Source organism: Salminus brasiliensis, chromosome 12, assembly GCF_030463535.1.
Source record: "Salminus brasiliensis chromosome 12, fSalBra1.hap2, whole genome shotgun sequence".
In the NCBI taxonomy this organism is placed as follows: Eukaryota; Metazoa; Chordata; class Actinopteri; order Characiformes; family Bryconidae; genus Salminus; species Salminus brasiliensis.
In genome coordinates, this window is record NC_132889.1 from 7,240,545 (window position 1) to 7,263,653 (window position 23,109).

General features: G+C 37.4%; 1 gene segment (V, D, J or C); it reads right to left on the bottom strand.

Annotated features, from left to right (window-relative positions):
• Positions 1-9,718: 9,718 nt before the first annotated feature.
• LOC140574497 (immunoglobulin heavy variable 3-23-like) lies at positions 9,719-10,187 on the bottom strand. The segment is given in 2 exon segments: positions 9,719-10,023; positions 10,133-10,187. Coding segments are annotated over 2 exon segments (360 nt in total).
• Between the last annotated feature and the right edge of the window lie 12,922 nt (positions 10,188-23,109).

A 23,109-nucleotide genomic window follows, 5' to 3' on the forward strand; every position in this document is an offset into this window, starting at 1 on the left:
AGTTTCAACCCCATACCTGATGCTTTGAGACTATGCTGAAGAATTCTGCAGGTAGTCCTCCTACTTTATTGTTCCATTCACTTTGTGCAATGAACCAGTGCCAACTGACAGCAAAACCGCCCCAGAACATGATGCTACTACCACCAAGCTTGACAGTTAGTACAGTGTTCCTGGGCTTGAGTAGCTCATTGTGGACCATAAAGCATTCCTCCAAATGGCTTCTTCTAAACCCAACCATGGTATAAATACTGTACCTAATCTTATAACTAATGAAAATCAGGTTAACTAGAAAAGTCTAGAACAGGTTGAATAGCTGATAATATCTATATCTCGTTGAATGACAACACTGGTTACTGAAGTCCTGCACCACATTTCACAGAAGAATATGTTCTATAATTAGATTATAAGCAAGAAAATTAAAGTATACCATATGCATCTTTATTTAAGTGCAGCATTTACAAGCAGTTTATAGCATGTCTGTTCTGTCAAATCTCTGTTTGTTGACTAGTAGAAATGAGTAGAGTAAGTCTGTTTAATTAAGGTGGTGTTTTTGTACAACACTGCAACATCTTGTGTCACTGTGGGTCTCGAGCACAGTAATAAACAGCAGTGTCTTCAGTCTTCACATTGCTCATGTGCAGATACACCTGATCCTTGCTGTTGTCTCTGGTGGTGGTGACCCTTCCATTTACAGCACTAGAATAATACTTCCTGTTACTGTTACCCTGAATAACTGACACAAATTCCAGCCCTTTTCCAGGGGCCTGTCTGATCCAAGCCATCCAGTAGCCATCAAAGTCCAATCCAGAGGCTGTGCAGGTCAGTTTATGAGATTCTCCAGGTCTGATGACCACTGGTTCAGATTCAGTTAGTGTCTGACCGCAGGAAACTGGAACAGAGAAACATGCAATTATAGACATTTAAAACTTTTAAAGAACGTAACAGAATTTGTTCTAAACATAAAACAGAGTTGGACGAACATTGAATCAGTAGTGAAACAGCGATGTAGCTCAGGAAGCTGTTTAGATCCATCCCAAAGTGCTAAAATGATCAATCTTGTTGTAATCAATTACAAGCTGCTGGTGAACTGTTAAGCTGTATGTATCGACTTTAAAGGCTGAACCACAGGTTTAATTTGCATAGTCCAACCCTATGACATATATGCAGAGAGAAAACATCCATCACGGTTTCAGATGGTGGGCTTATTAAGCAGTATAGTCCTATTCACTAGCTTGAACTTGTCAATATCCAGCTTTCCAGTGGTGAATGGATACAGGAACATACAGACCACAGTCCAAAATGAAATCTGTCAAAAGTGTGGGTAGAGTATAGTGGGTGGTTTGAATGGTATTTTGATAAACTTTGCAAAGACTGCCTTCAAGTGGTAAAAAAGTGAACTGTATGAAGAATTTAAATATACAGATCACTCCAGTTTTGTCCAGTTTTAGTTAAAAAAAAAATGTATTAGTTATGTCCTAATTAAATCTCTCATGATGGATCTCACTCCCATGTGCAAAACTATATGTGTAAGATGTATAAGCATAATTGTACATGTGTGTGTATGTGTGTGAAGTACAGTTGTAGTCAGAAGTCTACATTCACTCATCATGGACATGACTTTCATGGCAATATTGGACTGAGCAGAATGTGTTACAGCATACATCTTTAGTAAAAGATAATATGCTAATTGCTGAGTTTTGATTTTGTTTAGCAGAGGGTTTTGTAACATCAACACTGAATGAACATGATATATCCAAGGTCATAAATACAAATACAGCACAACTAATATTTGGTTAAATGACCCTTTGACTTTTGCACAATGACCAGATGCTATTGGTTAGCCATCAATAAGCTTCTGTCAGAATTCAAGTTGGATATTTGACCACTCTTTTTGGCAAATCCACCTTATGTGTATGTTTATTGGTGTCACTGTACTGTTGGAACACCCAATTGTGTCCAAGTTTCAACCCCATACCAGATGCTTTGAGACTATGCTGAAGAATGCTGCAGGTAGTCATCCTACTTTATTTTTCCATTCACTTTGTGCAATGAACCAGTGCCAACTGACAGTAAAACCGCCCCAGAACACGATGCTACTACCACCAAGCTTGACAGTTAGTACAGTGTTCCTGGGCTTGAGTAGCTCATTGTGGACCATAAAGCATTCCTCCAAATGGCTTCTTCTAAACCCAACCATGGTTTAAATACTAATACCTAACCTTATAAGTAATGACAATCAGGTTAACTAGAAAAGTCTAGAACAGGTTGAATAGCTGATAATATCTATATCTCTTTGAATGACATCACTGGTTACTGAAGTCCTGCACCACGTTTCACAGAAGAATATGTTCTTTAATTAGATTATAAGCAAGAAAATTAAAATATACCATATGCATCTTTATTTAAATGCAGCATTTACAAGCAGTTTATAGCATGTCTGTTCTGTCAAATCTCTGTTTGTTGACTAGTAGAAATGAGTAGAAGTAGTCTATTTAATTAAGGTAGTGTTTTTGTACAACACTGCAACATCTTGTGCCACTGTGGGTCTCGAGCACAGTAATAAACAGCAGTGTCTTCAGTCTTCACATTGCTCATGTGCAGATATACCTGATCCTTGCTGTTGTCTCTGGTGGTGGTGAACCTTCCATTTACAGCACTAGAATAATACTTATTATCACTGTCAAACTCGATAGTTGAGACAAATTCCAGCCCTTTTCCAGGGGCCTGTCTGATCCAAGCCATCCAGTAGTCATCAAAGTCCAATCCAGAGGCTGTGCAGGTCAGTTTATGAGATTGTCCGGGTCTGATGACCACTGGTTCAGATTCAGTCAGTGTCTGACCGCAGGAATCTGGAACAGAGAAACATGCAATTATAGACATTTAAAACTTTTAAAGAACGTAACTGAATTTATTCTAAACATAAAACAGAGTTGGACGAACATTGAATCAGTAGTGAAACAGCGATGTAGCTCAGGAAGCTGTTTAGATCCATCCCAAAGAGCTAAAATGATCAATCTTGCAGTAATCAATTACAAACTGCTTGTGAACTGTTAAGCTAAATGTATCAGCTTTAAAGGCAGAACCACAGCTATACAAATATATTTGCATAGTCCAACCCTATGATGCATAAATAGAGAAAAAATAGTCTATAACAACCAACATCATTGCTTCGGAGGGTATGTTTATTCAGCAGTATGGACTGGTTACTATCAGGTTATTTAGTAATAAATGTACACAGAGAAATACAGATCACAGTTAGATTTAAAATCTTTCAATTGTGATGAGGTTACAGTGTATAGGTGTGAATGATATTTTGATAAGCTTGGTATAGACTGCCCTCTAGTGGTATAAACATGTTGTGAATTTGTGTATGTTTTAATGAGGTGTAAAAATGTAGGAACGATTTATTTTGCGGATTACGCTTTTTCAGGTTTCGCCTCATGAAAGTAACAATCACAGCTGTCCTAATTAAATCCCTATTGGTGACTGTCCTTCACATTTACAACTCTAAAAGGAATACCACGCCTTCTGTACATCCTCTGTACAATTTCCTTGTATGCCTATTTATGTGTGTTTATGTTTTTGTATATGTTTGTTTTGTATATACTTTTGGATAATATAGAAATAGGTATGGGCTCATTTGACATTTAACAAATTTGCATACAGAACTATTAACATTATGCAGCCTCATATTAAAAACCAAAACATTGGTTAAGAAATTCAGTTAAAGGAGTAAAAGAGCAAGGTCAGGGAACTGTAAAGGCCATGGCAAAGCTTGCACCTCTTGAGTGTTAGAATTATTATGCTACTGTAGTTGCTATCATCTTTTCATTTACAGTTTTGTCACCTTTTTCCCCTTTTTACAAATGGTTTGATACCAGAATAATACAATAAAACTTGCTGTATTTAATTGAATACATTCTTCCCTCTGCCAGTGAAAACTCCCCTGTGTCACTGGCTTCAAAAAGACCCTTTGCTTAGCAGTTGGAGAGATGTTATTTTCATGGAATTCGGCACTCTTTCTTCTCTAAACATACTTTTCTTTATTGTGGCCAAAATGTGCTATTTTAACCTTATCAGTCCACAGGAATATTTTGCAAAATGCATCAGGCTTGGTTAGATGTTCCTTTAAAAAAATGTGATGCTGAATTTTGTGGTGAGAATGTAGGGAATGTAGGGAAGAGCAGTGCATTACCACTTCAGAGTCTGCTAAACCTTCCTGAGCTCTTAGCAAAACAGGGATTTTGGTTTGCTCATCATACCAGCAGTTCTGTCTGAAAATTGGTCTTGGTCTTGGTCTTCCAGATCTCAACTTGACATCCACTACTCCTGTTAACTGCCAACTGAATTACATTATGAACTGTTTGAATGGCTTTCTAAAAACACTTCACTTCACTCTTCTTCTTATATTCTTCTTCTGCTTCGTGGGCCTCAAAAATTATTCTCAAAGTGCTAGGTAGCTGCTTAGAGGAGCTCATGGCTGCTGATCGTTGTGACATTTCAGGAGTCAGTTTTAATAAAGTGTTGAATTTTGCATTACTCGACCTTCCCTAATGATGATTGTAAATGAACTATAGCCATAACAAGCTAATTAATGTCTAAAATATTTGATTTCTTTTTTTTTTTCATCATTGCACAAAACAAAACAAAAAAATAATTATCTCTTACAAAACTAAGATACTCTAACAAAAACAATCTAATATACAGAACTTTTTGCAATAAAAGCTTTGCAGATTTCATTTGATCACAATGTCATGCTGCATGTTCATCTTAGTATGCTTCACAGCTAATTTTGTGGTGTTAAATTGAGACTGTTAGTGTTAAATTAACACTGTCCATGTTACAGTTTCCTATTCACAAACAATTACAGTATTGATTTAACACTGGTGAATCTGTTGTGCTTAATGTCATTTTACCAAAACTTCATCCTAGATAATATTTTAGTAAACATTCTGGATCATTCTGGATATTAATATCTTTCATTTAGAATATTGATTTTAGTAAACCTTCATTCTACACATTCATGAGATTCATTTATTGTTAGACCTTCATTTTATTAGAAATTCTTCTAGATATACATTAAAATAAATGTTTTTTTCTTGATATTTATTTGTATTAAAAATTCTAGTTTTATTAGAACTTCACCCTAGATACACATTTTACAACTTTTTTCTAGATATTAATTTTATTGGATCTTCATCCTATATATTGATAGTTAAACTATCTTTTGCATAATAGCTTGATAAGAATTTCACTGAGCTTTCTTAAGAATGTGTAATGTGTGTTTCAATTATGTGGGTTTATTATGGGTTCTGTATAATTTTGGATACACACTACACTTTTCTTCAAAACATTAGTTTTAAATCAGTAAACACAACCATTTAAACATGTCTTGTCTTAGGTTACAACATGAAACAAATGTAAACATTTTCAACTGTCCATTGCAATGCTATTAATGTGTGAGGAAAATCAAGTTACAGACACATTACATATTATTATATTGTAATCATTACAAGCATGGAATATGAAGTAAGTTGATTGTCAAATCAGTTTGACTGCCCTGAAAGTGGATATAAGAATGTGAGCTTGATGTGAGTTTTTGTTTCTGGGATCTAAGGGGATGTGCCACTGTGAGTAGCGAACACAGTAATACACAGCTGTGTCCTCAGGCTGCATGTTCTGTCCTTGTAAAGTCACAGTGTTGCTTGATGACTCTTTAGAAATACTGAACTTGCTTTTCAGAGAATCTTTTTGATAGCTTTTCCCACCACCCCAGATGTGGTTTATCCACTCCAGAGTTTTTCCTGCAGGCTGTCGAATCCACACTGTTGCATAGCTGTTATCAGTAACTAAGAAGCCAGAGACTTTACAGATGAGCGTTAGAGACTCTCCAGGCTTAATGACCACAGACTGAGTCTGAGTGAGTTCTGGTTGGCATTCCACATCTAAAAAGAGAGAATACTCACAAAATCAATGAAACAAAAAAGCCTTTCAGAACCACAACCGTTTGTAGGAAGCTCTAAATAACTTACTACTATGAGACTTACTAGAAATGTCCAGCAGCAGCAATAGAGAGAAAAGAAACATGGTTTATGTAGCAGCAGTTCTGAACTCTTCTGAGCCCCAGATGAAAGTTGTTGTATGTCTTTATATGTAGTCAGGGTAGGAATGGACAAGCCATTTGCATAGACTCTTAAAAATGCAAGCTACTTTCGATTTTCTCTTTTCTCTATTATTTTTTTTATTTTATTTAATGTGCAGTCACTCAAAACTGTAATCTTTTTAAAACAAATGTAGCGTTTCAAAATTCTCGCAAACATCTTCTTATCCATTTCTCCAAAGGTACATAGTGAAGTTAGCAGTGTTCCAAGCCTGGTGGGGGAGTGATAGAGATAGCATTCCCTTTATTTAAAGGTGTAATATAGTAATGTCTGCTAAATGTGTACAAAAGGAAACTGTACATTTTTCAACTCATGTTATATTTTTATGTTATCTTTTTGTTCTTTTATAGTGATGTATGATGTGCTAAATAACAGGTCGTACTGATCCTAAGGTAAATTTATAATAAATGTGGACACTTTCATTCATAATTATGTAAATTTAGGATGTTTCAATCAAAATATTACATTAAAATGTACTAGAACCTGACCTTTTTTAGATATTTATGAGTGCTATGAAGACAACATACATAGTCCCACTTTATTCATATAATTAACAGGCAATAGTGAAGATGAAGAAAATTCACTTCTTTTTTTTTTTTTTTTTTAGAGGAATTATTATTAAGGAAATCATCAGTTTTGTTCCGTATCTCTACAACAGCATTAATACGGGAATGCTATGAAAAGAAAATGGCCAATTTATTTGGAGGTTTGTAAAAAAAAGTACCATGTTTGAGTTTGTTTTTGTACAAAAAGACTGATATCTTACAGCACTGTGTGGATATCGAGCACAGTAATACACAGCTGTGTCTTCAGTTTGCAGATTCTGTCCTTGTAGGGTGATTGTGTTGCTGGAGGTGTCTCGAGAGACAGTGAATTTGTTTTTCAGTGAATCTTTAGCTTCTATGTATTCATCATGAAAAATGTTATTGATCCATTCCAGAGCTTTTCCTGCAGGTTGTCAAATCCAAGCTGTTCCATAATGACTGCTGCTGTCAGTGATAGAAGCTCCAGACACTCTACAGGTGATGGTCAAAGGCTCTGCTGGTTTGATGACCACTGAGTCTGGCTGGATGAGCTCAGTAGCACAGAACACATCTGTGAAAAGAGAGAAGAACAGCTTTCTATATTTTCACTAATAAACCAGATGAACTCAAATCCAGCTTTAGTTCAAACACTCACACGAGGCAGCAGCCAGCAGCAGCAGAGAAGCTGAAGTCAACATGATTGTGGAGCGTTTAGAGAGAGGAGAACTGATGGAGAGCGAGATGCTGCTGATATTGTGAGAGGAAATGAGGATTTGCATTTATGAAAAGGAGCCAGATGTGAAGACATTATACTGGTTTTATTGAGGGCTGTGCTGGATAACACATGAACTGCTGTAGCTCTATGTAATTTTACCAGAACTTCATCCTAGATAATATTTTTGTAAACATTCTGTAACATTCTTTTGTAAACAATATTTTTCATTTAGAATATTGATTTTAGTAAACCTTCATTCTACACATTCATGAAATTCATTTATTGTTAGACCTCCAAAATGTTGATTGGCCAAAACACGTTTTGTGTATGTGGCTTTTTTATTGTTTAGACAGGACACTGGAACGCTACTACATTCCTTTCAAGGACAGCTTCAAGGCTATATAATTGCCGTTTGGCAAGATGGACCATGCCGCCATCTTTCTCATGCCTAAATATAAACAAAGGCTGAATTGGGAAGCTCTGGTACAGAGGGACATTTTCCAGCCAGAAGCTGTATGTGGATAAAACAATCTGAACACTCGTACCCCTGCCTACAACATGGAGCTGGTCAGAGAATCCATGGCCTCTGCACTGCCAAAATCCACCCACTACAATTTGCACCACCACCAAGTTGGACGATCTTGGACCTAATGCATCCTTGTGTAACTGTATCTCCAGCTTCCTGACACACAAGCAGTGTAAATAAGCAAACATGTCTCATCCACCCTCATCCTCAGCACTGGAGCTTCCCAAGGTTGTGTCCCAAGTCCCCTGCTGTGTGGCCATTTCTAGCTCTACCATCATTGTCTTGTTTGCTGAAGACACTGTTGTGGTGGTTCAGATGATGAGCGGGCCTACCTGGAGGAGAGTACTACAGAACTAGTGCTGGGATAATAATCTCCTCCTCAATGTCAGCAAGACTAAAGAGCTGATGGGGGACAGCAGCAAGAAGCCGGAGAGGAGCTACCACCTGTCTGGATAAATGGAGCTGCAGTGGAAAGAGTGGGCAAGTTCAGGTACCTTGGAGTTCACATCTTGCAGGATCTGTCATGGTCTTGCCTCATCAACCCTCGACTGTTGACTAGGTATGACACAGAACATGTGTGAATGTTTTTGTATGATTGTGTGTATACTATTCATCACTGTGGCTCTCTGGCACAGTAGTAAACCCCTTTAGCTTTGATGGAAGTCATCTTTAAGTACCAGTATCTGTAGCCAATACAAAAAGGATTGGCTACAGGTGGTCAGAGTTTGAGCATTTCCAAAATGGGTCCTAAGCCAACCCAATGACAATGCATGAAAAAGGGTTTCAAAATTGTTATTGAATATGTACGAAGATCAAATACAAAAAGGTGTCAAAGTGTCTCGAGACAGTGAACTTGTTTTTCAGTGAATCTTTAGCTTGTATGACTCCATCATAATAAATGTGATTAATCCACACCATTGATGACCACTGATTCTGGCTGGATGAGCTCAGTAGCACAGAACACATCTGTGAAAAGAGAGAAGAACAGCTTTCTATATTTTCACTAATAAACCAGATGAACTCAAATCCAGCTTCAGTTCAAACACTCACATGAGGCAGCAGCCAGCAGCAGCAGGGAAGCTGAAGTCAACATGATTGTGGAGCGTTTAGAGAGGAGAGCTGATGGAGAGGGAGATGCTGCTGATATTATGGGAGAGATTGAGAATTTGGATATGAATGAAAAGGAGCCAGATGTGAAGACATACAGATAGTTTTAATGATGGATGTGTTGGATAACACATGAACTGCTGTAGGCCTTTAATATTGAATGGTCATTTTTACTTACAATTTTAAGACACAGTGAAAAAGTTTGAACTGAATGTTTATTATAATAATCATATGCCTGTATCTTCATATAGCATATAGAGATATGCACAGATTGCCCTCTAGAGGCTGAGAAAATATTTATATGTATTTATATGTATTAAAGAGCTAAAGATCTGTGGTAGTTGTTGGTAAAAGTAAAGTTCTTCTTGGTATCATTCAGATTCACTGATATCCACCTTCAACAGAGTCCGCATGTTGGAAATAGTACACTGTGAAAAATAGCACAGGGCAAATGTTCATTTGAAGAGTTTTTGAGGTTTCAGTTGATGTAAAATATTGATTTTGGTTATCCAATTGAAAATGTATTTATTGTTTTCGTTCAAGGTAATTATTAGAGTAATTATTCGAGTTAAATGGAAATCAATAACATATATAGTTTCAGCAGGGGTGCATAGACTTTGAAATAAGATTGTATACTGATCAAACATGTGTGGATATTTTTGTATGACTGTGTGTATACTATTCATCATTGTGACTCTCGGGCACAGTAATAAACCCCAGAGTCTTCAGCTTTCATGGACGTCATCTGTAAGTACACCTGGCTCTTGCTGTTGTCTCTGGAGATGGTGAACCTTCCCTGAACAGACTGAGAGTAGTATGTGCTGCCAGTGTGCAATGCAATCCATTCCAGTCCTTTTCCAGGAGCCTGTCTGATCCAGCCTATATTGTAGCTGCTGAATGTGAATCCAGAGCCGGTACAGGTCAGTGTGTGAGATCCTCCAGGATTAATGATCGCTGGCTCAGACTCAGTCAGGGTTTGACCTCTTACACCTACAAAAACCCAAAAGCAAAAGAACATGAGCATATGCTAAACTCTGTGGACTTCAAAATCTAGTCAGATCTGTATGATGAATAGAACTGCACTCAAACTAAAACTCACTTTGATTGGGTCCGACTATGAAAGCTAAGCAGAATATCACCACCAGTTGTGTCATGTTGTATCGGATGAGGTTTCTCCTAATGGCGTCTAATATTGTGATGAACAGTGAAGCAGGCATTATAAATGATGTAGGGGTAAGGATTTTTGCATAGTCCAGCCCTCATTCTAAATAGCCTAAAGAACATTGACTGTATCGAATGTATTTAAACACTGTAGGGACACATTTTATTATTAGACAAAATACATTTTTGTAATCTTAATATCATTTTGTATTTGTTTACTTTTGATATATTTGTGATTGCCATTTTCTGGCAGGATTGTTTTTGGGTGTTTGACCAGTCTTGGTAGTTTTGCAGTTAAATGGCTTTATTTTGTGGCATAAACCCAATTTTAAGCACAGTGCATATATTTGAGGTCAAGGTTTTGATGATGCCATTCCAAAAGTTTAATATCAGCCTGCTTCATCCATTCCACAACCACCTTTGATGTGTGTTTGGGGTCATTGTCCTGTTGGAACACCCTGTTGTGTCCAAGTTTTCAGCGTCTAGCTGATGGTTTGAGTTTATGCTAAAGAATTCTGAAGTAGTCCTCTTTATTGCATATTTGTGCAATGTATCAGTTCCAAAAAAATTCGTAGCATATGACTACCACCACCATGTTTAATAGTTGGTACAGTGTTCTTGGGCATTGAAGGACTCGCTGCCACATCTTTATCCTCCAGAAGGCTTTTTCATTGTCTGTGTTGTCAAACTTTTCAAGCGTGATCTGTCATTTTTGGAGCAGATGCTTTTTTTTTAATGGAAGTTTTACTACAAATTACTGAGAACTCTCTACTACTCTCTACTACTGAAATTTATGTGTGGGGGGTATACTCTTGCTTTTATTGTAGTCAGACTAGCAATACTTCATTATTGTGGTAAATATGTATTCAGACTGGCAGCTAAAGGTAATCCTTTATGGAACCTTCAAAAGAGCCAAAGAGACGTGACACAGAAATGTTATAAAAACAGCTGTCTGCTCTTTGTTCAGCAAAATAAGCATCTGTGTCACTGTGGCCATCGGGCACAGTAATACACAGCAGTGTCCTCACTCCTCACACTGCTAATTTGAAGGTATATTTGATTTTTGCTGTTGTCTCTGGAAATGCTGAATCTTCCAATCCCTTTCCAGGAGCCTGTCTGACCCAGCCCATCCAGTAGCTACTGAATGTGAATCCAGAGGCTGTACAGGTCAGTTTGTGAGAACCTCCCGGTTGAAGGACTGCTGGCTCAGACTCAGTCAGTGTCTGGCCACTTACACCTGTAGGAATACAAGTGATTCAGACTTTACAAACCCTCAGAAAATAAAAATAATATTCTATAAATAAAAAAGACGCTTTATTCTCACCTGTAAGAAATACAGACATGAGAACAATTCCTTTGAGGATGGTCATATTGCAGCATGAAGGAACAACTGAACACAGGTATACAACCTTTAGTCATGTGGTGAAACACATTACATGTATTTGTACCGATGCACATTTGAATTAGCCCCTCCTCATTATTTTACTATACAGATTGAGTATTAAAGACAAATATCATGAGTAAATAAGTACATACACTCAAAGCATATTGAATGATGTATCACATGCAGACATACTGTTTGTTTTAATTTGACATATTATAAAAAATACACCAAAATATAGTGTGAAAATAAACAGTAAATAAACAGAAACTGCTTATTAAAGTGTGCGTCAGTGTGTTGTTCTTTTTCACTTATTTTCTCATACAATCATTTCCTTTAACTTATTAGAATCACAATACATGTCAAATGCAGAAAGAGTGTGTGTAAAAAAATAAGTATATGCTTCCTGCTTCCTTAGGAACTGAGAGGGTAAGTAGCTAATCAAATACCCTTGACTAAATGATAATAAGCAAGTGTGACCACCCCTATAAAAGCAGTAAAGGTGGTCTGGAGCATTCAGGTCTGTGTTAACACAATGCCAATGTGGAGGGGTGATTATTTGGGTTTGTTCTGCAACCACAGAACCACTCCCCTGTATACCAGTACTCCAGAGTCAGACGTGAGGCCATCTACCCAAAAGGTAAAGCTGGGCCAAACATTGGGTCATGCATCAGGACAATGATCCCAAACACACCAGTAGGTCTACAACAGAAAGGCTGAAAAAGCAAAGAGTCAAGGAGTTGCAGTGGCCCAGTCACAATTGAAATGCTGTGTTGGGACCTATATAGAGCTGTACACAAATGAAGGCCCAAAAACTAAATAAACTGAAATAATGTAAAGAACAGTACTCACGAATTATCAACTAAATAAGTAAAGAAGTTCACATTCTCTACAGGATTCTGCAAGCATGTGCATTTACCATTTATTGACCATTTATGCTTTACTTTTACAAATTAAGGTGGTAAAGGGTGGAGGCTGTGGATGTCAACAAACATGGGAAATGAACAAGCTGAAAGCACTTAATTCAGTTCAGAGTACCTTGGAATTTTGTCCCTATGTGCTCCTCTCCTCTTTGTCTTTCTCTGTATATATATATATATATATATATATATAGCCCTGGAAATACATTTTATGGCAGCCATTTTAAGAAGCTTTTCTTTCTCATTTTGCACACAAACCTAAACCTTTTAAACAGAACTGTTTAACAAAACACTGATTCCTAACTTTTTTGGAAGCTGGTGTAACTGCTGTGCTGAATGTTTGTCATGTTCAGACATTCATTTGAAGTCTTCACTTTTTGCACGGCATCCTGGCCATTCTGTGTCAGTGTGACTCTCGAGCACAGTAATACACAGCTGTGTCTTCAGTTTGCAGATTCTGTCCTTGTAGGGTGATTGTATTGCTGGAGGTGTCTCGAGAGACAGTGAACTTGTTTTTCAGTGAATCTTTTAGCATGTATGCTCCCCTCATAATAAATGAGGTTTATCCATTCCAGAGCTTTTCCTGCAAGTTGTCGAATCCAACCTGTTCCATAATGACTGCTGCTGTCAGTGATAGAAGCTCCAGACACTCTACAGGTGATGGTCAAAGGCTCTGCTGGTTTGATGACCACTGAGTCTGGCTGGATGAGCTCAGTAGCACAGAACACATCTGTGAAAAGAGAGAAGAACAGCTTTCTATATTTTCACTAATAAACCAGATGAACTCAAATCCAGCTTCAGTTCAAACACTCACACGAGGCAGCAGCCAGCAGCAGCAGAGAAGCTGAAGTCAACATGATTGTGGAGCGTTTAGAGAGAGGAGAGATACTGCTGCTTATATTGTGAGAGGAAATGAGGATTTGCATTTATGAAAAGGAGCCAGATGTGAAGACAGTATACTGGTTTTAATGAGGGCTGTGCTGGATAGCACATGAACTGCTGAAGCTCTATGTAATAGTCATTTTTCAATTAAGGAAATTAAGGAAACTTTTAAAGAAGACTTTCATTTACAATTTTAAGACACAGTGTAAAAGTTGTTTTATTTATTTAGTTATAAATATGATCATGATGTAGGTTTACCTGCTACTAACACTAAACACAGTCAATAGTTTCCAAACCTTCCATTACTATATCTGCTCTCTAAAAGACTGTAGTCTCTTTAATACTCTCTTTACTAGAGTTGAATGAAAAGCAGCAACACTTGCAATTTTAGCAGGGTAGCTAATTTTAGCAGAGTAGTAACTGCTTTTTACATAGCCCTCATTTTATAAAACAATGTAACAATCAAATCAGTCTTGTGTTTCTCCTTTTCTTAAATGACATTTAGCACAGTCCATATATTTGAGGTCAAGGCGTAGGACAGGCCATTGCAAAAGCTTAGTATTAGCCTACTTTTTTCTTTGCTTATCCACCTTTAATGTGTGTTTGGTGTCATTGTCCTTTTGGAACACCCAATTGTTGTACGTAGAATTGTCCTTTAGTACTGTTTTGGTCAATCAAATGAGTGCTGTCAAACAAGCCCTTTTTATAAAGGCACAGAGAATCAACAAGATGTAGTCCATCATGATCACTAGCAGGAAGTTCGGTATGGCCTTGGTCATGGAAATTGTGTCTTCACTGTTGCTTACAACTTTAATAAGAATCCAAAGTGAAGACTTCTGTTTCTTTGCTGATAGATGCTGGATGAACTAAAGAGAGCTAGTGCAATTCTATACATTACGGAGTACTTTTTTAAAGGGGAAGGGGGTATTTCTGCTTTTTTTGCAGTCAAACTATCAACAACAGAGTATAGAGGTTCATTTTTATTCAGATTGGTTGTTAAAGTTCACTGAAAAAAGGAGACTAGCCATGTCTTGGATTTATGTAAGCATTTTGAGTGTATTTAACACAACTGCCTCGTGTTTTAAACAGACATGTAATTTTATTGTGTAAAAACTACATAACACGCAGAGAGACTACATGAATGTGTTCATATCATGTTCGACTGAAGTGAATCAATAACGTATCGATGTTAAATCTCACGATACCGCACGGGATTTTGTTTCGCGCCCTCAACGTGACAAGGAAGACGTGGGAAGAAACGGTTGGAGTTGGTCGGAGTGCTCGTTCCTACTTTGTTCAGTAAGTCTTGATTTTCTGGACGAATATTATCAAAATCGCACTCAAATGTAGTTAATTGTTTTGAGAATCACCATTTAACGTTAAATACTTGAGCCTGTTTGCCAGCGCTGTTTTTTATCTGCTTCATACTAGCGCTGCTTCATTTGAAGTTGTTTTTAATGGCGCGGGCCGTAGCGTGACACACAACTTAATTGCTGTTTTCGCCCGCGGTTCCTACGCGTATGGTTAAAGATGTTTTCAAGTTATACTCTTACTGCCAACAGGGGGTGCTGCAGTACCCTCAGCACCCCTACTTCCCGCGGTTATGACCCCAACCCATTTTTCCCCTGTTTTGCTGCAGATTAAGAGGCAAACACAACTGCGTATTTCATCTGGAGTCAGCTCGACCGTTTGCTCAAGTTTTTGTGGTAAGAACAGTACTTGCTGTTACCATATTTTAACTACTATGTACAACACAGATTGTTTAAACAAGTGCAGGCTGTGCACGCTCACACTGCCTAATAATCCACCTGTGAAATTTCAAATCTGCCCTATCTTTTTATATTGTCAGAAAGGTGATTAATGCAACTAGTTTATCTGACGTGGTGTAGCCTACTTCAGTAAAACATGTTCTGTTTCTGATATTTTGCTCCAAGCATGTACAGTAACAAAATATTTAAAAAAAAATACCAATACAGTGCACTTAAGCACTATTAAATATGTCTAAGTATAACTATTATTTATTTAACCCTTTGGAGTAAAGTCCTAGTCAGATAATGTTTTAGACAACTTGTGAACATTTTTTAAAGATTATTTTTACTGTTAGCTTTACAATCTGTATGTTCAAAAGGAGCTTTAAGTGGATTTTTTTAAACTCTATCTTCAGTGTTGGATTAAATTTTCATAAGATGGCACAAGTTGTCTGAAAGTTTATCATGTAACAGGACCTTAAGTGGTTTAACCCTGTCCCACATTTGATTAGCCATGTTACAGTTTGTGACATGCTGGTCATAAGTAATTCTAGGAAATCCTTTTTAGACTTTAAGTTTCTTTCTCTTACCATTGTGTATATCTTCCGCTTGTTTTCTATAATGATTCAAAAATGCATTCTTGACATATCAAACTCTATTGTCCTCACTAGATACTGATCCTTTTTTTCTTTCCACTTTTTCAGTGAATGGTGCTAGAAGTGTTCCAGTGACAGAGTTAATGTGGCAATGCAAGGCCTGCCCATCAGTTTTACCAAGTAGGTCACAAATTCTGAGGCATTATCGAGTGAGACATAGGCATCACGGAAATAACAGTCGTATTCCATGTGTACATGCAAGCTGCCCATGTAGTTTTAAAACATGGAATGCCCTGTTAATTCATTTGAATAGATGTCATGTTATTAAAACTACCCCATGTCAGTCAAGTGGATGTACATTTAGCTGCCATTTGTGTCCATGTAAGGATCTTGTGTCTGAGAGGGATTATTGGACCCACATTAATGCACATTTAAAGAAAAATGAGGTTGTAACTTGTATGTTGGTGGATTGCAACTTTAAAACCAACATCTTAGGCTCGTTTAAATCCCACAAAAGCAGGAAACACAGGTCTTATTCACTAAACGATTTTAAACCAGGAATAGTAGTATCAGCCACAGCTGCTCACCCTGAATCTCCTTCCAATTCTTTTGATGATGACATTGGTGAGGATGCTCAGCCAGGTACCAGTGCTGAGGTTCCAAATGATCTCCCAGATGTAATTGAGCACAGTTTGGCAGCAGCTTTGTTAAAATTAGAACATTTTTGTAATGTATCAAGCAAAGCAATCAGTGATTTTTTGGTAGAACTAAACCACTTAACTGACAGTCTCTCAAAATCTTATGTAGAAGGTGTTCTAGTGAACATTTTTCAGAAGCACAAGCTCCAAGTTGACAGAGCTGTAATAGAAGAAATAATTTCTTCTCTTTGCTCAGCAAGTCCTCTAAATAAGGCCATCGAAAAGGGTGGGCCATTGAGTTCTGCCTATCAACGTAAACAATATTACAAGGCAAAATTTAACATTGTAGAACCAGTTCAATATATTCTGGATGCAAAAGAGAACAAGACTTTTCAGTATATTTCCATCCTTGAGTCCCTGCAAGTGCTGCTGAGTAGGAAAGATATTGTTGACAAGATAGTTAGTAATCACGAAATACAAAGGAAGACAGAGAGTGGAAACGAAATTTTGTACAGGTCTTATAAGGATGGTCAGCATTGTAAGGAAAATGGCTTGTTTTCAGAGAAAGACCTAAGTCTGTCCATAACTTTGTATGCTGATGACTTTGAGGTCTGTAACCCTTTGGGCACCTCTCGCAAAACTCACAAACTTTGTGCTGTGTATTGGGTACTCAATAACCTACCCCCTGGGTCTCAATCTAGTTTGTCCTCAATTTTCCTGGCCATTTTGTGCAAAACAAACAATGTAAAGTCATTTGGCTATGAAAAGGTTTTAGAGCCCCTACTACGTGACCTGAGATCTTTAGAAGTTGATGGAATTTTTGTCACACAACTGAACAAATCATTGAAGGGTGCAGTGCAGACTATTGTTGCTGACAATTTAGGAGCACATGGAATAGCAGGCTTTGTGGAAAACTTTACAGGCCCCTTCATTTGTCGTTTTTGTACAGCACAAAGTGCAGACATTCAATCACATGAGGTTAGGTCAGGGATTTTCAGTCTCAGAAAAAAAGAAACACATGAAACCCATGTCAAAACAGCCCTAGATAGCGGCAGTAGCGTTTTTGGAGTTAAAAGAGCTTGTCCTTTTACTAAAGCGCTTTCTTATTTTCATGTACTCAGTGGTTACCCTCCTGACATTGCTCATGATCTTTTTGAAGGCATTGTGCCGGTTGAAATATCACATTGCCTCACATTACTCATATCCAAGAAGTACATCACTTTGGATGATCTAAACAGTTCTATTTTGCATTTCCCATACAAGGGGACAGACAAAACAAATAAGCCTCATCCTTTGCCACAAAACCTTTCAGGCAGGAAATCCATAGGGGGCAATGCACATGAAAATTGGTGCTTATTAAGATTGCTCCCATTTTTGATTGGCCCCAAGATTCCTGAACATGAGCCAGCATGGCAGATCCTACTGGATCTAAAACACATTGCTGAACTAGTGGTTGCCCCAGTTCACAGTGATGAGTCTATTGCTTTCCTTGAGAGCAAAGTTTCAGATCACAGACAAAGATATCAAGCGTTTCCAAACAACAAATTGCTGCCCAAACATCACTACATAGAACATTACTCACAGCTAATTAAGCTTTTTGGACCTCTTGTGGGACTTTGGACCATGAGGTTTGAGGCAAAGCACAATTTTTTTAAAAAAATTGTGAAACACAGCAGTTGCTTTAAAAATGTGCCTTTTTCTCTGGCTGTGAAGCACCAGTTTATGATTGGTTACCACCTGTCATCTCCAAATATTGATAAACCAGTGCTAGAAGTGTCAGATGCATCCACTGTTCCATTGGAGCTTTTGAAGGAAGAGTTAGCGCAAGCTTTTAAACAGAGAAATCCTTATGCATCTGAAATAAACCTAGCAAAAAATGTTTGGAGCAAGGGAATACAATACAGAACAGGTATGATCGTGGCACATGGTTCTTTTGGTGGCTTGCCTGAATTTGGAGAAATCCATCAAATATGCATTTTGCAGCAGAGACTTTTTTTTGTGTTAAAACTGCTGTGTGGATGGTATTGTGAGCATTATGGAGCTTTTCAGCTGACTCCATCTCCAGTGCGAGAACTTGCTGTTGTTGAAGTCTCTGAACTAGTTGATGAGTATCCACTGGCTGCCTATGTTGTTGGAGGTGTGCGAATGGTGACCTTGAAGAGATCGATCTGTGTCTATAGGTAAGCTAATGTAAGTGTCCTCAGGTGCATACAGTGTTTAAAAGGAGGTCCGGGGTTCTTTCAGATAAACAATTTCAGCTATAGCTATTAACTAGTTAAAAAAAATCTGGAATTTAATTTGATTTGGATTTACCATTGTTTTTTGTTTAGGCATAGCTGTTGGCTCTTTGTGCTCCTCTTTTGCTTCTTCTCTCCTACTTTTTTGCTCCTCCCCTCTCAGCTCATTCACCTTTCATTATCTTCCTCTTTTTTTGCTTATCCCATTTTTCTGTCCCTCCATCTCTTTCCTCATCAACCTCCTGTTTTTTTCTGGTTTGTTCCATCTGTTCTTGCCTCTCTTCCCATTTAAATCTCTTCAGTTTTCATCCTTTTTTTTTTTTTTTGGCTTGTCTCTGCTTAACTCTTCTTTGCACCCTTTCCTCTCATCTATTTCCTCCTCTACTGATAAGATATGAACATTACTTTTCTATATGATCACTTAAGATTTGTTTCAAAGTATTACTCAAAGAAATAGAAAATTTATGGAAATGTTATTGAAATGTTTGAAAAATTATCACATGGAAACCCTGGACAAGTACTCCTTTTCAATTCTGTTTTGAGCCTGGAGAGCACTTCCTCTGGTATTGTCCTGTGCTCCCCTAAACCTCTGAATAACCCACAGGGATACATTTGGGGTTTTTTTGTTTTTGTTTTTTTTTGTTTTTTATGAAATGGGCAACATCTAGCACCCATGGGGTGATGGAAAGACTGTTGAAAAAGTGTTAACAGTGTCATACACTAATGTGCATGGAAACCCTGGACACACTACGTGGTGTTTTGATTCATGTTACTAACTAACCTAACTTCCTTTATACTTACTGTCTTTTTCTCTTTCTTTAGAATTATGTTGTAAAATTCTTTAATGTATTAGTGTTGTAACAGTACAAGGAAAGATTTGGTGATTAAGAAAGCCACTTGTTTTGAAACAGATTCTAATTACATTTTCTTATTCTTTCAGAGCATAAAGTGAAGTGGGACCATGACAGCTCAGGCCATTTTCAGAGTTATCCTTGGACCAGACAGTAGTCAGAGGGTTGTGATTTCTGCTGGTTTGCCTTCAACTGTTGCTGAACTGGAAACTGAGATAAAGACTCAATGTAAAATGGTGGAACCCTTCCGGCTGCAATTTATGGACACACTTTTTGGCAATGAGTTTGTGAACTTAACTTCAATGGAAGAAATACAAGACAAAGCAACAATCAAAGTTATATACACATCCTACCAACCTCAGGAAGACAGTTTATCTGTTGCTTCAGGCAGCGCTCTTGATGACACCTCATACAGTTCTGGTGATAGCACCATCATTCTTTCATCTTCAGAGTCTACATCATCACGGTCTTCTTGGCCAGATTTGTTCTGCGTTCCCCGTTTCACGTACGATGCTGAAATTAAGCTAGAGAAGGCCCATGTAGCTTTCAAAGAAAATGGGATGCTGTTGATTCCTGATCCAAAGTTAAAGTCTGACATATTAGAGGGCTTGATCCAGGAGATAGTTAAGCACACAGTTTATCTTACAGACAGTAAGTTTGACCAAGTTGCAGAGGCACTCATCCTGAGACACCCATGTTTAAAAGAAAAAGGCTCACCCAGTGGCTATGCAGGATGGAAAATGAGCCTCAAATACAAGTTGTCAAACTATCGCACACATCTTCGAAAAGTAGGGTGTCCTGAAGTATGTGTGAATTCTTTAAAACATAAACCAGCTGAGAAATGCTTCCCTGCTTTTGATGTTAAAAGACCAAAGAGGGGTGAAGTGGATTACTGCCCCTCTTTTCCTCTTGGAGAATGTGAACAGTCCCTTGAGGATATGAGGGTTGAACTCCTATCAGATGTGAAGAAGCGCAACAACAGAGAGACAATTAAAAAGAAAATGGATGCAACATTTGCTTTGAGGAGACAAGAAATTGTCTATGATGATCCCATGATCAGTGATGTACAAGAGAGATGGCCAGCTCTTTTTTATGCAGCAGAGGTAATTAAAAAAATGATGCTTTGACTAGTTGTCATAAATGCATTAATGTTTAAAGGTAATGGTTGACTTTATTAGTTTGTGTTTCAAAATATTCCATATCAAAGCCCAGATGACCAACCATTCATGTGACATTTATTTGCATAACATTTTAGGTTTCAACCATCTGTGTGCAAATAAAAGAAAGTTGTCTCCTGAGAAAATTGCTAGCCATATTTAGTCAGATAACTGGTCCTTACTTGGACTATTCATGGTTTAAACTCTTTTTAAAAAAAAGGTTAAATAAAATATTAGCTTTATACTAAAAATAATAAATTAAATGAAATTAATCAATAAATGAAATATCAGCCAAATCTAAAAATCGGCCGATATCGACATAAAACCGATATCATCGTGCACCCCTAGTTGTTTTTAATGTTTGAAATGTCTCTTGAAATCTTTTGACTGTCATTTAATAATAATTTCATGTTGTTTCAGATAAATGCGGAATTCAAGCGCATCACAACAATGCCTCTACAGTCAAGATTTCTGTCGCAGCTTGACTTTCTTTCTGAAAGTCTGCTGAGAGTGTTTGCAAAGCGATCGGGTGAGCCGGGCAAAAAGCTGAAAAACATAGCTGCCACAATGTCGGTAAGAACTTTCAACTTCTTCCATCCCATAAAGTACATATGCATTGCATTTGTTTAGTGAAAGATTGGTATACTGTAACCATTGCATTGCTTACTTGGTGTGTGATTACTGATAATCTAATCTACCTGCAGTTATAAATAAAGTAGATTGAGTGAGTGATGGAAGGAGGGAGGGACTGCGTTATGAAGGGAGGGTAGGAGGGGGGGTGAATGGTGGAGTGAGTGAGTGAGGGATGGATTTTTGATTTCACTGAAATAACCCTTTAATTTTTATTTTGCATTCACTGTTCCACTGTGAGACATTTATCTTTTTTATATCATCAGGACATTATAAAAAGTCCAGTCCATAATGGTCAGGTCAAATGTACAGTTTTTATATTTTGTAGATGTTGTGTGTCATATGATGACTGGTAAGAAAAGTCAAAGTTTTTGTCTTTTGATCACCTTCTTTTGTGCTACTGAAAATTTGAGTTCACATCTCTATTTTCCTTGTTGTAATTCTTAAGGATGACACTGATGCTCGAAGGGAGTCCCTCATCAAAGGACTCTGCATCTATCTGAATGAGAGTCCTGATGTCTTGGTGCAGGAGTACATGGTGAGTGTTTTGAGTCGATTTTGGCTATACAACATTGTAAAACTATGCATTCAGTTATTTCTGTGATTATGCTGTTAAGACCCTCTTTATTAATTTGGGAAAGTAATTCTAGTAATTCCAAAGTAATTCCATTGCTGAGATTAAAACAATAAGTTAAACTTGTCACATTAGATTTTCAAACCTACCAATTTTTCTCCATATCCCCCTACTGATAAATGGAGGATTTTTCACTTTCATAATAGCATTATGACAGGGTTCCTGTGGATCCTCAAAAGGCATTGAATTCATCAGTCCAAAAATAAGGCTTTAATTATCCTTAAAATGTCTTAAATCAGTCTTTCAGAGGTCTTAATGTTAACACTTTCTAAGTAGGATGATTGTAATTTGTCTCAAATATTAAAATAATTGGTAAAATTATTTTTTAAATAGTTTACAGAATTCCTCTCACAGACAGTTTTATGTATAAATAAACGTTTTTCATATTTGTGCTTATTGTGAATTTGGTCTTAAATTTAATTTAAAGGGACATTAGAGAGGTCTTAAAGTCTAAATTTTAACTTGTCTTAAGCAATAGGAACCCTGTATGAAAGTGAATAACCACCCATTTTGATCCCTTTGAAGAAAATTACACCATCTTCCCATACTGGGCTGACAAAGGTAACTGGGACTGAGTTACGGCCCTGGAGTATATCAAGTCCAGGTTAATGATCAAAATCATCTAGAAAAAAAATGTGAAGTTAATGTTAACATTAGTTTTTGCTTGAATGTTCATTGCCCAAACAGTACCAGACTTGTACAATCCAAATTGAGAGTCTAAAAGAAAATCTTAAATCATTTTATTGGCTTAGTATGGCTTCTGGTGGGCTAATATCTTTCAAACAAAAACTAATGTAAATCTTCAAGGTTCCTCTCCATTTGAGCTTAAATAAATGTCAGGGTTTTTTTTCTTTTGTAGAAATTGGAAGGGCTGTCTTTGGCTACAGCCATCTACTGTTCTGCTAACATGGGTTTAAGAAAATGTTTAAAAAAAAAATGTTTTATCTTTAAACAGGACATGGCTGAGGCTGCTACACTGAGTGCAATAGAAAAAACTACAGTGGGCATCTACGTCACCAGAGAGACGCCAGGCAGTGACTCTTCTGATGTTGGCATCATCATTGAAGGCGTTGTGGTTCTTCAGGACCTTGATAACGTGGCCCTTGCAGTAGCCATGTTGTTTGGACTTTTTTACTCCTTGAACATGAGATACCCATCACAACTACGCTTCACTTTTGAGGTGATTCAAAAGTTGGTAATGGAGTTGGATGCGACTCAGCTCTCAAGAAAAGCTCAAAACT